We start from the raw sequence: 16003 nt of genomic DNA on the forward strand, positions 1-16003 counted from the left end.
GTGAGACAGAAGGTGTGGTGAACGAGTGCATGCACCCCGTCTACAAACCAGAGAAGACCAAGGAGGAGCTGTGGTCTGGCCTCACAAGAGGAGTTTGAATTCATTGTCCAGTCCCAATTGGAGTGCTGTCATATTTATTTCCTTTGACAGAAACTGCAGGTTGCGTGATGCAGTGTGGGTGTCCTCAGAGGTAGCTAGCTAAGTTTGCATACTTCCTGACTGACAGAACACTCCTGCCAGTGCCTCGGGCCAGGGTGGTAAGTGTCGGTGGGAGGAGTAACCAAGTTTCACTTCCTTGTGAGTTGGAGACTCACAGCTGGCTTCTCTCGGAGGAGGAGGAGGAGAGCGTGAGGAGCAGCAGAGCCCATTGCTTCTTCCCTTGGCACCTGCAGGGGCTTCACAGACGTGAGGAGCGCGAATGGGCAGAGCAGAGTCTCTAGAAGGGAAGATGAGCACCCAGGATCCTTCAGATCTGTGGAGCAGAACCGATGGAGAAGCTGAGCTGCTGCAGGACTTGGGGTAAGAGAGCAGATTTACTTTTCAAAGCACTCCTTGAGTGAGCATTAAGTCCCCGTTCCCTGACGCTCACTTTGATTAATAATTATCTTTAGCACTCTGCCACCCCTATTTTCCATCCCTTCCACTTGACTCATTTGTGTCTGTTAGGTGTCTTCCTGCTTGGAGCTAACTGCACTGTAAAAGCACATTCTATTTTCCCCGATGTGCAAGCAGGTAGATGCAGACTATAGGACAACATTCAAATGTTAGACAGACTTTGAGAGTAGGGACAGAATTGATATGTGTAAGTTGATGTTGCTTGGTTTCCTTCATATTGATCTGATTTATAAAAATATGTGCTGTTAAAATTTTTTAGCTCTATTGAGCCATTGCCGGTAAGATAAACAGAAAGCCTACCCTACGTACAGGAGAGGGACTTTTTCAAAAGAGAAAGGAGGAAGTGTCTGCAGCAATGTCCATAAGCCTTTCTTTTCCTGACACTGCTTTTGTGAGCTCATGTATGCAGGCACATCTGCAGGGGCAACTTTGAGCCTCTTAAATACTAGCAAGTCGGAAAGAGGATACAGTTTCTGCTTCAAACAGGTAATGAGTTTGAATAGGTGGCGTCATCATAGTCCTGTCTTTAAGAAGGGACCAGACAACTCATCAGGATATTTAATCAGAGAAACAAATATTACATAAGAGAGGAATGGGGAATTTCCTAGAGATACTAAACCTTTACCCTAAAGTACCAAGAACAGCCTGGTGAGGCTGGTTTTGACACCTGTGCTTCACGAGAGGTGAGACCTGCACCTTCTGTCTTAGTAAACAGCTCAAATCTTCACAACAACCCAATGAGGTAGGAACTGTTATCATCTCCATCTTACAAAGGAAGAAAATGAGCACCAAAAGTGTTGAATAACTTGTCTATGTCACACATCAATTAAATGGCAGAGCTGGGATTCCAATCTGTGAAAGCTTGTTCTTAACCAGAGAAACTCTCAAGCAGGGATGAAATCTCTCTGCACTAACATGGCAGGGGTTGTGTCTTTTGTGTTGTATTAGTATAAAAGTTCTCATAAGTCCTGTCTTTAGATTTTAAATGTGAGGTGTCAGAATCGAGCCCTACCTTCAGAAGGTAAATCAGATGTAACAGGCTAGAATTTTCTATAAAGTAAACTCTTCTTATTGGAAACTCAAAGTTCCAGGATATCGCTAATGTTCTAGATTTCCCCAAAGAGAAAAGGTAAAATGCCCCTGAGCACCCAAAGTGGGTGTCACACGTCTGGGCACTAAAGCTGGGTGCTTGGGCTCTCAGAGCCTTATTAAGTTATTAAACTATAATTCTTTCGTACTTGTTTCCTTATCTATATTCCCACCCATAATCAGCAGGCAGCCCCCAAAGAGAAAAGAGCCAAAGGAGATAATTGACTCTGGTCCTTTAATTCAATAATCCTGGAGCCTAGACCCCTTGTTTGAGTACATTGGTACTCACTTAGTTGACAAGGTGAGCAATATGATGTCTTCTCCCCACCATAATGCCCATGGCAGGAAGCAAGTACAGGTGAAACCCACAGGGAAACAAATCTGTGTCTTCCCTCCATGAGCAAAGAATAGACATTCAGTACAGCCCAGAAACACCCCAAAATGGGCATTCATGTCCAGACTTCTCTATTTCAGAAGGCCTGGTCATTTATCAAGCACCTGAGGATGATTTCTGTAACAACAAGCAAGCTACAGTTATCTGGAGAGATTGCTCCATACTGTGGTTCTAAACTTGGTGGCACACTGGAATCACCCTAGAAGTTTTAACAAAACTTCCGCCCAGGCCACAGACCAGACTCATGACATCCGTGTCGTGGGAGTGTTTTCTGATTAAACTTTGCAAGTGATTCCAGAGTGAGACCAATCACTGCGTAGAATACCAGTCCATCAGAAGTGCTGAGTAAATATGGCTTCACCTTTCATTTATGGGGGATGTACCTGAATCTTAAAGCCATCGATATATGCTGACATTTTGTTTGTTAATTTGGGGGCATTTTGTTTAATAATTCTATTGAGGTATATTTTAGAGATCATAAAATTCACTTATTTCAAGGGTATACAGCTCAATAATTTTTAGTGACTTTAAAGAGTTGCACAACCATCACCATAATTCAATTTTAGAACATTTTCATCCCCCCAATAAGACTGAGAAGAGCGTGGTTGATTAAAATATACTCAATGGTGTGCTGATAAGCCACGTAGACAAGGGGGAGCCCTGATTTCCAGAGACTGCCTATCTCCCTACTATAAATGTTCCTACTGTGGACAACACAAACCACCAAGGATTTAACAACCAGCTTGCAAAATTCCTGATAATGTACTAATTGACTTAAGCCAGTACTTGCCCTTCCTAGACATCACTGATACACCTTTTATAGGTAATAATTTCTGAGAAAACTTGAAAATAACCTGTTGCCTCTGGCAGAATTCTGAATATAAAAGAAGGGTTTTTTTCCCCCAACCATTAAGTCACTGATTAGTGACTTAGTTTGGTATGACCTATACCAAAACTTCTGGTTAATTTAGATTTTAAAAGCTCCATTAAAGCAGAAAGTGGCTTAGAGTGCTTGATAGATTAAAACAGATAGTTTTAAAATTATTTTTAGTAGGTTGTTTGATTAAGCAGATAGATTTTTACATTTGTATTTCTGATCCATATAGACATAATATGATGATTAAATTAGACAGATTACGTCTTTGTTCTCTGGTCCCTGTTTTTCTTCAGACTCTGGAATATGGAAGCTCCGTAAACTAAACCCTGCACTGCAGCAAATCCATCGCTTGCCTGCCTAGGACACACGTGACTTGCTCAGAGCACAGGCTTGTTCTTTCTACAGCACTTACATCAAGTAACTCAGATGGATTTCTGCCTCATTTATAGTGTCAGCCAAAAAACACTCATTTTCTGTCATCTTAAAGGTGTTTATTTCCTCTTGCAAGAGGAAATAAAACAATCCGTGGTTGTCACTCAGCCTCACTGGTACCTTGGTGTGGGATTGGGGGAGGAGTGGGTAGTGGTGGTAGAAGGTGCAAGAGGGGAGATAATGGCCCTTGAGAAGCAAGAGGTGAGCTGAAACGGTCAGGCTGTGTGCTGCTTTCAGCATGAGGCAATGGGGGAAATGAAACAAGTAGTGAATATTAGAATCATCACCTAAGCAACAAACTGGTGTAGAACTGCTAGTCAGTTAATAATTTAAAATTCCAGAACTTCTTTGACTACCACAAAGTTTCCTATGAGATACTGTAGGAACAGTGTAGTTATGTAGTTTATAAAGGGATAAAGTTTATCCCTTTATAAACTACATAACTACAGATGCAAAAGGGACACTGAGAAATGCAAATATTTTAGGATATTTTTAAATTAGATTTTTAGATTATCTAGTCACATATATTCCCTCAGTGATAAATATAATAAATATCCCCTTTTTCATATAATTTCCCAAATCTTAAATTTTATAAGTGTTAGTGTTTGACTGACCAGTGTCAAGAAACTAGACTCTAAGCTCTGGGTATTTAAGTAAATAAGTCAAAATACCTCTCATTTCTCTACCCCTTACCTTCACATATAAGAGAAGGTTAGAATAGATCAGGGGTCAGTACAATTAATTTATAAATAGCCAGGTAATAAATATATTGGGCTTTGAAGGCCTTATGATCTCTGCCAGAACGCCTCCCATCTGCCGCTGTGGCAAGAGAACAGCCAGGATAACAGAAGCAGGGACCATGATGGCGTTCGAACAAAAAGTTACTTTTGGACACTGAAATGCGAATTTTATGTAATTTTCATGAGTCACAAAATCTTCTTTTTTTGCCCTCCTGACCATTTAAAAACATAAAACCATTCTTGGCTTTCAGTCCTTACAAAAACGTGTGCTCTGGCAGGAACTGGCCCTCGGGTGATGATTTGCTAACCCAAGGAATAAATAACCCAAATGAGTTCTTATTATGAGGCAGACATTTTGCACACACCAGCTCTGGTCCTTAATAGGTACTGGTATTCCAACTTTATATGCAAAGAGACCCATCAGCAGAAAAATCAGGCTGCCCAAGTCCAGCAAATATGGGTCCCCAGCCCATATGTAGTCCACCAAACCAGGATGCTCTCATGTCACGATATTCTTCACTGAGCCCCTACTCCTTGCCTGCACCATGCCATTCACATTCATTGTGTCATTTAGCTTTTACAGTAACACTTTCAATAATACTCATTTCATAGATGCACAAGATGACATCAAATAAGTTCAGCAAACTGTCCAGGTCACTGACCTCCTAAGTGGTGCTGCTGAGTGACATGCCTAGGAGATTACCCCAAAGCTGATGCTCTTTCTACTGATCCAAGAAGGCGTATGTTCTAATCGTGGCAGTCAGTACTTACTGGGTGCTTGCTATGTTCTAGGCACTATTTTAAGCCCTTGGCCTGCATGACTATTAAATTCACACGTCACTGTACATAGATACTATCACTAATGTCATTCCCATTTACAAATGACAAAAGTGAAGGACAGAGCTTTGATCACATGTCAAGTTTACATGCTGAGAAACCTTCAAATCCAGTTTTGCTTCAGAGTCCATGTGCCTGTCCACCAATGCAACTTCCTAATTTCCATCAAACTTCTTTCTTCCTACACTAGCACTATATACAAGTGCTAGTGTGAACTGAGAGAAATAAAAAAGTTCTGCGATGACTACAACCAATACATTTTATTACTAAAAGACATTAATCACTCTTTCACATAATTCACATTATACATATACACGAGCATGACAAAACCAAGTAAATATCCTAATAAATAAAACCTTTATTGAATTTTGTGTAGATTTCATTTTGAGGTCTAGACAAATTGACAAGGCTAAGAAGAAGAATAGAAAAGTCAAAGCTTTATAGGAACCTGTTTACAAATCTGTGATACCACATAGAGCAGTGACATTCATTCCTCTTCTGTGCACAGTTCTGTAATCTTGGAGTCTAAAAACGGAAGGTGAGTCTCTTGTGGAGGTAGGAGAATATGTAACTAGCATACAGTGTGTTCTCTCTTTGAGTCAAGTGAATTTCCTCTTCACTTGTGTTTTCTGTTCCTCTATGGCTGATGGTGTTTTCCTTCTACTTACATGTGGAAAGCTGTCCACCCAGGTTCTCCACCCTGAGTGGGGTCGCTTTGCTTCATTCATTCACTTTTATGTTCATTCATAGATCCATCTGTTATTGAAATTAAGAAAAAAGTGGCTGTCCCCTCCAGGAGTTTACAGTACAGAGGACAGCGAAGGCACATGTGCATACAGTTAGAGGATGCAGGGTGAGGGGACCGAGGGCCATAACAGTGTCTGCATAAAGCATAGCTCATATGGCAGGAGGGAAGGAGATCACTGGAGAAGATGGCCTTGGAACTGATAGGATTTTTGTCAGTTGAAGTCAGAAAAAGAAGACATTTGCTAAACAGAAAATGGCATGAGTAAAGTGGTAAAAGTGGCAAAAGACATGACTATTTGGAAAATAAAAAGAGCCCGCTTGGACTCAACCTTCCCAGTCTCTGACATCCAGCAGTTAATCCGCAGTCAGTCTGATTCTGGTCTTTACCTCTCAGAGTTCCTTCCTTCAACCACATTCTATGAGAAAGCTTCCACCTGGTTTTCTTCTTCTGGTTTTCTAGTGTCTTTACCATACCCTTCACTATAAAAAAATGTATTGATTTGAGACAGAGAAAAAGAAGAGACAAACATCAATTTGCTGTTCAATGACAATGCAGTGTGAGGACAATTACACTGAAGCAACCTTTTAAAGGTACAGGCTGCATGAACACCCAGAGTAAGTGCAGAGTCAAGCTTGATTCTACTCAGAGATGAGTCCTCCTGAGAGAACCTCTGGCTCTGGGTTTCTGTGCAGCCATGCTAGTCCTTCTCAAGTTCTTATCCATGAAATAATTTTTCTAGTCAGTCTTCCAGCTTTGGGTCCCAGTCCAAATCAAACATTCCCTGGCCCCAAGCACTGGGTGTGCAGTGACACTGTTACAGCCATTCCTGCACCATGCAGGCTGATCAGGGGACTGGACAGAGGGACCGCTGCTGAAACGAGATGCAATTTGCCACCCTCCCTCCAGTCTCTCCAAGTCTGATAGCCTGGGTGTGTTTACCCACCTTTGAGTCAGGCCCTGTGGGTCTCTCCTTATGTGTCTATGTCCTTCTTTCTGTTTGGCTTCCGCCCTGTCTTGTGGACCACTCTGTTTGGGTCATATGTGTGTCTGTCAGTCACTGTCCTGTATGCTTCTGACTATCTATGGAAGCCGCTGTGCCTTTCTCTGTCTCCACATTTTGTTCTCTATCTTGCCATGTCTGTCTACAGCTCTTAACTTGTGTCTCTGACTCTGTGTCACTCTGAGTCCCTGTCTTTCTCTCTGTGTTTTCATCTTTCAGAACTTCTTGCCTCATTCCTCAGACTCCTTCAAGAACAGGTTTATCCTGGTCTCCAACTCCCACAGATTCTGGCCTTCCTTTCAGTCCTATTTCCCTTTAACTGAGCCTTGACTTCCACCAAAACAACTTGGGGCCTGCCTGTAGTTCATTGTTTGACCAGATACTCACATGTCTGCCTCTGTCATCACTCAGGTATGCCTTTTAAAGCCTGGGGCAACTGGCCTCACAATTTAGCTCTGCTATCAGCACATGCAAATTTCAAAAGGCAACATGGAAAGTCACAGACAAGCTGGGTCCATCACAGAAACCTCCTTATTGGAAAGACTCTAGTGAGTCTTTTTTTCTCAGTCTCTCCTATGACCACACTTTGCCTGTCTGAGGCCTCATTAGAACTTTTGGAATCCTGTGCAAAGCCTTTGCTTGATTCTCTGTACTTTGACAGGGCCCCTAGCTATGATCAATGGAAAGATAAGCCCAAATTTGTGAATATGGCAGTTAATGTTCATATATAGACAACACCGTCTTGTCCTAGATATTTCACAGCCTGACTATAATGCAAATTGCAGCATGGATAGTTCTTGAACCAAATAAGACATTTCCTTACCCAAAACCATGATTTCTGATGGTGTGGAGGCTAAATGCTTTATTTTTCACAAAATCAAAGGACCTAGCACCAACCCGATAAATATGAACATGGAGGAAATCAGTAACTAAGCAATCCCATGGAATATAACTCAAGTGCTAAGGACATATTAACCCAAGTTAAGACTGCTCAGAGTGGGATTCCCTAATAGATTCACCTCATGGTCAATCTCTACTCTGTTCAGAAAGATTCTCAGGCCAAATATAGGTTTAGCAAGAAAGAAGACAGATCAATGAGCCTTTCTATGGCCTTAGAAATGGGGAGTAGCATCATATGCTATGCATTAGTCATCTTTGGCCTAGAGACTTCAGAAAGTGTACCAGTGTCACTTGAAAGTGAGAATAATTTTGCAAATGAAGAAAAAAGAGAAAATTCTCTGGAGAACAGTGCTTTTGTTGACTGTTCAACTCCAGACATTTCCCCTGGTTTCACAATCAAGGGTTGAACCTATCTGGGTTGAAATGTATGTTCTTACATTTCAAAATGTATGTCTCATTACAATTCTAATGGGACAGAATGTAGGTTCTATGTTACTTCTCTTTGCCAGGAAGGAGAAAATATGTCATTAAATATATGAATAATCTGTACACATGGGTTACTGAGGAATTTTATCACCCACAAATACATAATCTAAATGGATGCACAGCCCACGTTTTAACGTGAAAGATCACTTTCTGTGCCCACTGTTCTTCTAGCTTCCTTTTGCATTCCTCCTCAGCATAGACCTTCTGTTCCAGCTCATGATCTTCCTCCTCCAGGGAGCTTTCCCTGACCACCCCAGCCTGCTGTGAAGTCCCCTCCTGTACTATCTACTGTCCACTTCACTAAAATGGCATCTATTTGTGATTTCCCGACAACCCTGGCCTCCAAATCCTTTTCATTTCCTCCCCACAGGTACTGTAAAACCACTTAGTATTGTGCTTTGACCTCTTTTTCCTCCTCTTCAGATGCCACAGTGTGTGAAGGCAGACCATCAGAGTTATAGAAATGAATTGAAATTGTTTAGGTCCAAGAGTTTTTCACCTCTGTGATTTTCAAAGTATAAACTGCATATCAGTCATACGGGGCTGTTGCTAGATAGAGATTATAACTCAGCAGGTACAGGGGGTCTAATGTGAGTTTCTAACAATCTCAGGGCACTAAGTAGCAAGGCTTTGCATTGTTTTCAAACACCAGGTGTAACCCATTTAGTGTTCTTAAAGTCAGTTTAGTGAGTCACAATCAATATTTGTTAAAAAAAAATAGAAGAGAAAAAATATTAAATAGCATATAGAATAGTGTTGTCCCCTATAAATTTTTTTTTGCTTTTTGTGTATGCTTATAATGTATGTCTCTGTGTGTGTGTGTGTGTGTATAGAGAGAGAAATACAAAATGTGTTTTATACCATAGGCCAGTTCAAAAAGTTTAAAATCCTATGCTTTAAAGACCAGTGCAAAATGATATATAAACTTCTTTCAGCAAAGTAAGGCAGCAAAACCCAATGGGATAAGAATTTATGGAGGTTCCAAAATGCTGGGGCCAGTCCTCAGAAGGTTCTAGCATGAAGGGGCACTGGAAAGAAAGAAGAGGTTGAATATGGGAACCAGTTTTCTGGATCTAGCTTGTCTCTTTTCTCTGTGGTTGGGCTTATTTCCTGTACCTTGCTGAGAGGCAGCTATGAAAATTCTTTAGTGGGTGGGTGTTTCCTAATTTGTTACTATATCACGGAAGGGATAATACCACTGTTTCCTTCAAGGTCAACTGCTGGTTTTGATAATCTCAAAAGCCCAGTACAAATATTCTTTTACAGCTTGATGAGTCTCTGTTCTGCTGCCTCTATGAGCCTTGAGACACAGTCATGGCAATGTGTGGGCCCTGGGGGAAAAGCAGACTGTGACGTTGCTTTGAACGTGCTGTTATAAACAGTAGTTCCTGTGCTTTTTAATTTCTTCAGGGAAAATGAAACCAAAAGTTTTTTTTTTAAGTTTTAGGAAAACAAACTTTATTCCTAACTATTCCCAGCACCTAGCATAATGTCTGGCATATTCATAACATGTGGTATAATTAGTAAATTTTGTATTCTATTCTCTTCTGGTTAAGGAAGCATATAAAAAGTTTATAAAAGAAGACTTCCAACATATGAAAATAAGAGGGTTTTCTTGCTAGGCATTATTGTAGTCACCTTAACAGACGAGCGAAAACTGAGGTTGCTACTTGAGAGTGGTCACAGTGCTAGTAAGTAGAGGTCATTGGCGTGGATAGACTAGCTGAGGAAATGACTGGAGACAAAGGCGTTGTCTCTTCTCCACGAAATTCCCACTGCCACTGCATGGATGTTCCAGATGTAAGTGGCTGCTGATTAGCTTTCCTTTTCACTTAGCATTTTCCAGTAGTAAAAAGGGTTCTTCTTGCCCTTAACTTCTAAAGACGTCACCCTTCAAATGTAGCTGGAGAAGTCCCGATGGATCAGCAGAGAAAAATGACCTACTTGGGAGATTTAATCAATAGTATGTTTAGTGTGAATCAGCAGCATGATGCAATTGTCAAGAAACTAATGCAATCTTGGGTTTCCGTAATGCAGACAGCAGCTAGAATAAGGGAGACTTGTGGGGCTTGTTTTGCATGTCAGGCCTTAGCATTAAGTTGTTTATAAGAATTTGGAAAGTAGTCAGAAGAGGTAAGGTTTCTGGGTAGTAAGGTCCCTGGGTGCTAAAGGGACTGAAAGACTGTCACAAAAGGAGAAGTTGAAGGTGATGGAGAGGGGTGAGAATACATTCTAAATGCTTTAAACTACAGTGTCCAACACAAATAACACCACTTTTTTATTGCAAAATATTTTATTACAAAATCATAAGCATGCAACAGAACAATATCACACTCAAGCACACCATATGATATTTTAGATGAAATGTTCGAATTAAAATTATTACACCCATTTTATTTCTCTACCAACCACAATCAAGCAGGCATTACTTCTGCCAGACCCTGTATTTGTTTAAGTCGTCATTTTTTAAAGTTTAACACCAAAAAGTAGCTCTTGGACCACCTGTTGAAAGCAGGAAGTAGCAATTCCTGGAAATAATCATGGAAGTACTGAAGTATGGAGTGAGCTTACTTATGAAATAGTGAGTTTCCCTTCATTAGTAATATGTAGGCAAAGGTTGGATGAGAGTCATGTTAGGGTTTAGATTTTATTCACACACTATACAAAATTTAAAAGAATTTTAATCAACTTGATGGTTGCAATGGGAGATTATACATGACTTTTATTTATTAGGGTAAACATTTTAATTGTTTAATTTAAAAAATAAAAGTCCTTTACGACTTTTATAATCACCAGAGATGAGTTTACTGTGAAGACAATGAAGTTTCAGCCTCAGGGCCCCTCCTTGCTGCAGACCTCAGCTGTGCAGTTAATAAACATTGTCACCTCGAAGAGTATTTAATATTAGTCCCTGTACATAACATTTCAAATGCTCTGGAATCTTACAGCTTACATTTGAGAGAAATCTAATGGAAGTTCCCAAATTTGCCAACATTCTTAAAAACTTTATTACCAATAAAGCTGAAAATAACTTTTCTACACTATCAACAATTTTAAAAATTATTCTAGGTGAGAGACTGAATTACTGTGCTAGTCTCTCTCTAGAAAACTATATTTTAAAATTGTTACTATATGAAGAAATAATAAATAATAATACAGTCAAAAACAGAAAGGGGAAAAAGTATGGACATAAGTTAATAAATAAAAATTAGTTATTTTTCTCAGAGTTGTGATGTTTGTGATATTCATCAACTTTTTTAATTTGAATTTTTTGTGATTTCTCATTCTAAATAATTATTTCTTTTTTTGTAATTTTATGTTACATATCTTAATGAGACATCCAAATTTTATAAGCTTAAGTTTCTTAAAATCTGACTCTTCCCTCTAAGAATCATAACAACAAAATAAAAGAAAACCTTTTAAACACAGTTCCTATTAAAGGAAATTTAGGTCCATGCAATTAGGACTCCATGGAATGAACTGTCGGATATGCATTTTAAGCCGTAAAAGCCCTATCAGTAAAGCCTGTGTAACAGTGGCCAGGGACCGGTAAGTATCCAGCACCAAGCATAGCACAGCATCAGTCCCCTCCTGGCTTCATCTCATCACTTGGGACCACTGCCCTTTGACGCTCATCCTGAAGCAGACCCACCGCCATGCAGGGCTCTGATGCTATGCGCAGCTAGCATTCCATTGCCTCTAGGACTTGGCTCTGGTTATTCCCTTCCACCCCACCCCACCCTCCATCCAAGTGCCGGGCCAATTCCAACAATTAATAAACAGTAGATGAATAAACTGAAAATAAAACAAATTAGTAACAGGTTATCTTGGGAGGTTGGATTATGGAAAAAATGAACTCATTTATTTTCAAATTTTAGTTACCCAATAAATATATGAATCTATTTTTTATTAGAACATGCTATATTAGGAAAATTTGATCAAGCTAAAATCTCCTTTAACAACACCCTCAATCTGGTTCCTTCCGTTACGGAAACCATACTTATGACTTTGGTGTATACTTTTATTTTATGCATTCGCCTTCATTATATGTACACATACATGTGTTGTATTGTTTAGGAAGAGAAGGGTGATTTTATACAACTAGTGGTATCATTCCGTACCTACCACTAATTCCTCTAACTTAACAGTATGTTTTGAGAGCTGTCAACTTATAATGTGTGTGTGTGTGTACAACACCCCCAGTGTTTCTCAGTGGGGGTGTAATTGGTGTTCTGAGCAAGAAAATTCTTGGTTGCTCAGAACTCATCATTCTTCATTAGATGTGGAGCATTCCTGGCAGCCCACCTCACAAAGTGCTCACAGCACCCAGTCCCCTGCCCTCATCATTTGACAACCAAAAATGCACTCATGTATTTTCAAACACTTTTGGTTAACTTTTTACATAATCTCATCCATGAGCACTCAACCTCGTCATCTCACTATTACTGGGTGTTTACGATGGCTCCAAATGTTTACTCTTGCAAACATGTCTGAAACAAACACCTGTGTTCATCTTTCCTCTGCTCACGCGTGAGTTCTGCTCGGCAGACGCGAGAAGTGGAGTCTCCGGTCACCTGTGCGTGTCCTGTTACGCTGGCTCTGCTGAATTCCCCTCCAGTTTATCCCCCTCCCAACCATGGACAATAATATCCATCATCCCCAAATTATCTAATAGTTAATACTATCTAACTCTTCAATTTTAGTCAACCTAATTGATAAAGAAAATGGCACATTTTTGTTTTAATGTGCATTTCTCTGTTTAGTACTGAGACTTTATTTAAAACATGTAATTCCTCTTGTGTGAAAAACTTTCACTTTCTCTTCTGTGTGTGTGTATATTTTAATTTTTACTACATAAACTTTATAATCAAAAAATTATACACACTTTAAAAAATAGCTTGCATGTCCTTGAAGGCCTACTTTGGTATTGGCTCATTTAGGGAATGGCCTTGATTTTTTCCCTGAAACCTCTGCTGGGTGCTTCACTCTGTAGTATACAGTTTGCAAGTATTTATCTCGTCCTTCTGACTAGATTAATGGTTCCTTGAAGCCCAGCCTCGGGATTTTCCATTTTTGCCCTTTTGACCTTCCCAGTACAGTGCCTTGCACAATACTTTGCACAGATTTAAAGCTTAATAAATAAAGACTTATAAAGTTGAATGACACAGGGTAGAGAAGATGGATTGTGAGGGAACTACCAACTTCGATTTTTAAATTGGTAGGGAACTACCAATTTTTAACCTTTAGGTTTTCATAGACACAGGTGGACATATTTCTATAAAAGACATGTAATGTTATTTGGATGTACAGTCAGTTCCCTGGAAGATATGCTCATCCTAAGTTTCTGGAAAAGAATTGCTTAATTCAAGTAAAGGTGAGATCCAGGCATTCATGGGAGAGCTGTTTGGGGACTGAGGATCCTCATTGCCCCACAGTGGCCATGAAGTGTGTGTAGGTGGCTGCCTGGTGCACTCTGTCTCAGGTTTGCCCAGGCTCAGGACTTGATAAAATCCAAGAGACGTCAAAACTGACTCAGCAAGCCGCTACCCAGAAAATAATATTCACTGAGATGTCCCAAATTGGAGCACAGTGTGATTCTTCTTGCTTTATACTCAAGTAAATTTTAGTGTTTATTTATGTATTTATTTCTTGTATTTATGACATATCATTATTATTAAAAGATTACCATACAAATTTTCTTAGAAAAAAAATGCCATCAAGCTGTAATTATCAGAAGAAATTTGTAAATTTTTTAAATACAGACTTCAGATCTCATCGAAAAGAATCCTAAAGAATGACCAAATCCTTTACATTTTAGAATTTTGTTGATCAAACTTTGTTGCTTCAAATACATGATCTGCTTGCTCAAACTAAATCTTATTCTGAAATGTCCATCCAAAATTTAGTTATTGGCACAAAGAATTTAAGAACTTGCGCCCTTGTGGGGGTTTCAGCTATCAAAGGAATTAGAACTTTGGTTGTAGCCAAACCTGAAGTATTTTTATAGCTTCGCTCTTAATTCCTCCAACTGTCTTTTTTTTAAATTGAAGTATAATTGACATACAACATTATGTTAGCTTTAGGTTCCAGTTGTCCTTTGAAAGCATTTTGTAGTGAGAAGATGTGAACTTGTCTGTGAATCAGTCCAATGAACAAGGATGTTTTGTGGGTAAATAACTCGATGGGTTTTTTAATAAAATGTTTTTCCTTGTAATTGTTTTCAGCTAGCAAATACATTTCTAGTACAGGATGGAGACATCTCTGCCCCAAAGAGGAAATAAGCTAAAGAAACACACATTTAGCAAATAGCTTGGAGACCTATGCAGAAGCTTCCTTCCACAGAGGGTCTTACATCTAGTTTTTCTTACCAGGCTAAAATTTCAGGCCATGGGGATGTCACAGTGGACGCTAGTGTGGCTCATGACAGCAGGGTCCCTCATGCGCAGAGTTAGGCTCTTCTTCTAAATCCTTGTACGCTACGCATACCTCGCTAACAGTACTTCCTTTATTGACATTATTTGTATAACTGCCCATGTCCCCTTCCCCCGCACTGCCCTGGACTATGGGTCCCTTTCGGTAGCAACTGTCCCTGGTACCTAGCTGTCTGTTATCTGAAATAAATTAAAAGTAATACAAAATTATATTTGAGCAACAAGAAGATCACACCACAGAGGACACATCACAAATTATGGCTTTGTGGATGGCAGTGACTTCATGCTGACAACTGATGTGTACGAAGTTTTGCTGTTTGCCAGGGCTGCTTTGACCATCTCATGTGTGTTAATGTGAGCAGTACTCACAACTGACCCACGAGGGCTGTTATGAATCCATCTTAGAGGTGAGAAAGCTGAGGCTCAGATTGGTTTTGTAACTTGTAAAGCTTCTGAGAGTTATCACCTGGATAGGGATTCGAGCAAACCAATGCCAGAAGCCTCAATCCTAATCACCACCTTGGACTGCCTCCACCAACTCTTTTTTTTTTTTTAGTAGAATCTTTTTTATTGAGGAAAAAAACCCCCCAAAACAAAAAATTTTCCAAACACACACAGGAGGTGTCTGTCCTTCCAGCCCTGGCCCCTAGCCCATGTGGTTTTGGCAGCAACAAAGGGTGTAGGGTAATGGCCCCCCAAAATAAAAATGGTGTATGTGTGTGTATGGGAAGGAGAGGGGTGGAAAAGCAGTGAGGAGTGGTGGGGGGAAGGGAAGGGCGAGGTCAGTAGTGGGACCGATGCGTGCGGGAGGCTCCCGAGTCTTCAAGGGAACAAGAGCAAGGTGCAGAAGAGTGTGCCTAGAATGCTCTGTTTCCATGGAATTAGGAGAGGGGACATTTCTGAATGTCTCTAGGTCAACAATTTTCAACCTTTTTCATCTCGCAGCACACATGAACTAATTATTAAAATTCCGTGTGGCACACCAAAAAAATATTTTTGCCCATCTGACAAAAAATAGGTATAATTTTGATTGATTTACAAAATGATAATAATAGTAATTACCTACTCTTTGCTCCAAAGTGACTTTTTAAAAATCTGTGCTCATACTTGCACATAAAGATTTCTGGTACCAGGAATTAACCAATCACACAGAACCATATTATGCAACATGACCAATAAGATGCAACTCCCATATATTTATGGTTCAAGTCAGGACATTCACACCAGCTGGCTATTGTTGTGTTGGTTGTTATCATTTTTCTATTTGATGATCTAAAGAAAAAGAGGTCAGTGCCCCTGACTAAGTCGTTAGGGATTGCATGTTTTAAAAGTTCTTGCGGCTCACCAGTGTGCCTCTTGCTGCACACCGGCTGAAAGTCACTGCTGTACATGTACAGGACATCTCTTAGGAGGAACCCCGAGAAAATGGTTGGCACTGGTGTCCTTTAGGGAAA

At 40.0% G+C, this 16003-nt stretch overlaps 1 protein-coding gene across 2 annotated transcripts in view; it reads left to right on the plus strand.

Moving 5' to 3' along the window:
• Positions 1-262: 262 nt before the first annotated feature.
• DAPP1 (dual adaptor of phosphotyrosine and 3-phosphoinositides 1) overlaps positions 263-16003 on the plus strand; it is a 55304-nt gene continuing 39563 nt past the window's right edge. Inside the window, exon 1 of one of the 2 annotated variants that reach the window (XM_045183655.3) lies at positions 263-519. In XM_045183655.3, the coding sequence (XP_045039590.1) occupies positions 419-519 (101 nt within the window). In that variant the 5' untranslated portion in view covers positions 263-418. The remainder of the gene's footprint in view (positions 520-16003) is intronic. The other variant, XM_024574733.3, reaches the window with a different exon arrangement.

This window comes from Desmodus rotundus, chromosome 4 (assembly GCF_022682495.2).
Source record: "Desmodus rotundus isolate HL8 chromosome 4, HLdesRot8A.1, whole genome shotgun sequence".
Classification (NCBI taxonomy): Eukaryota; Metazoa; Chordata; class Mammalia; order Chiroptera; family Phyllostomidae; genus Desmodus; species Desmodus rotundus.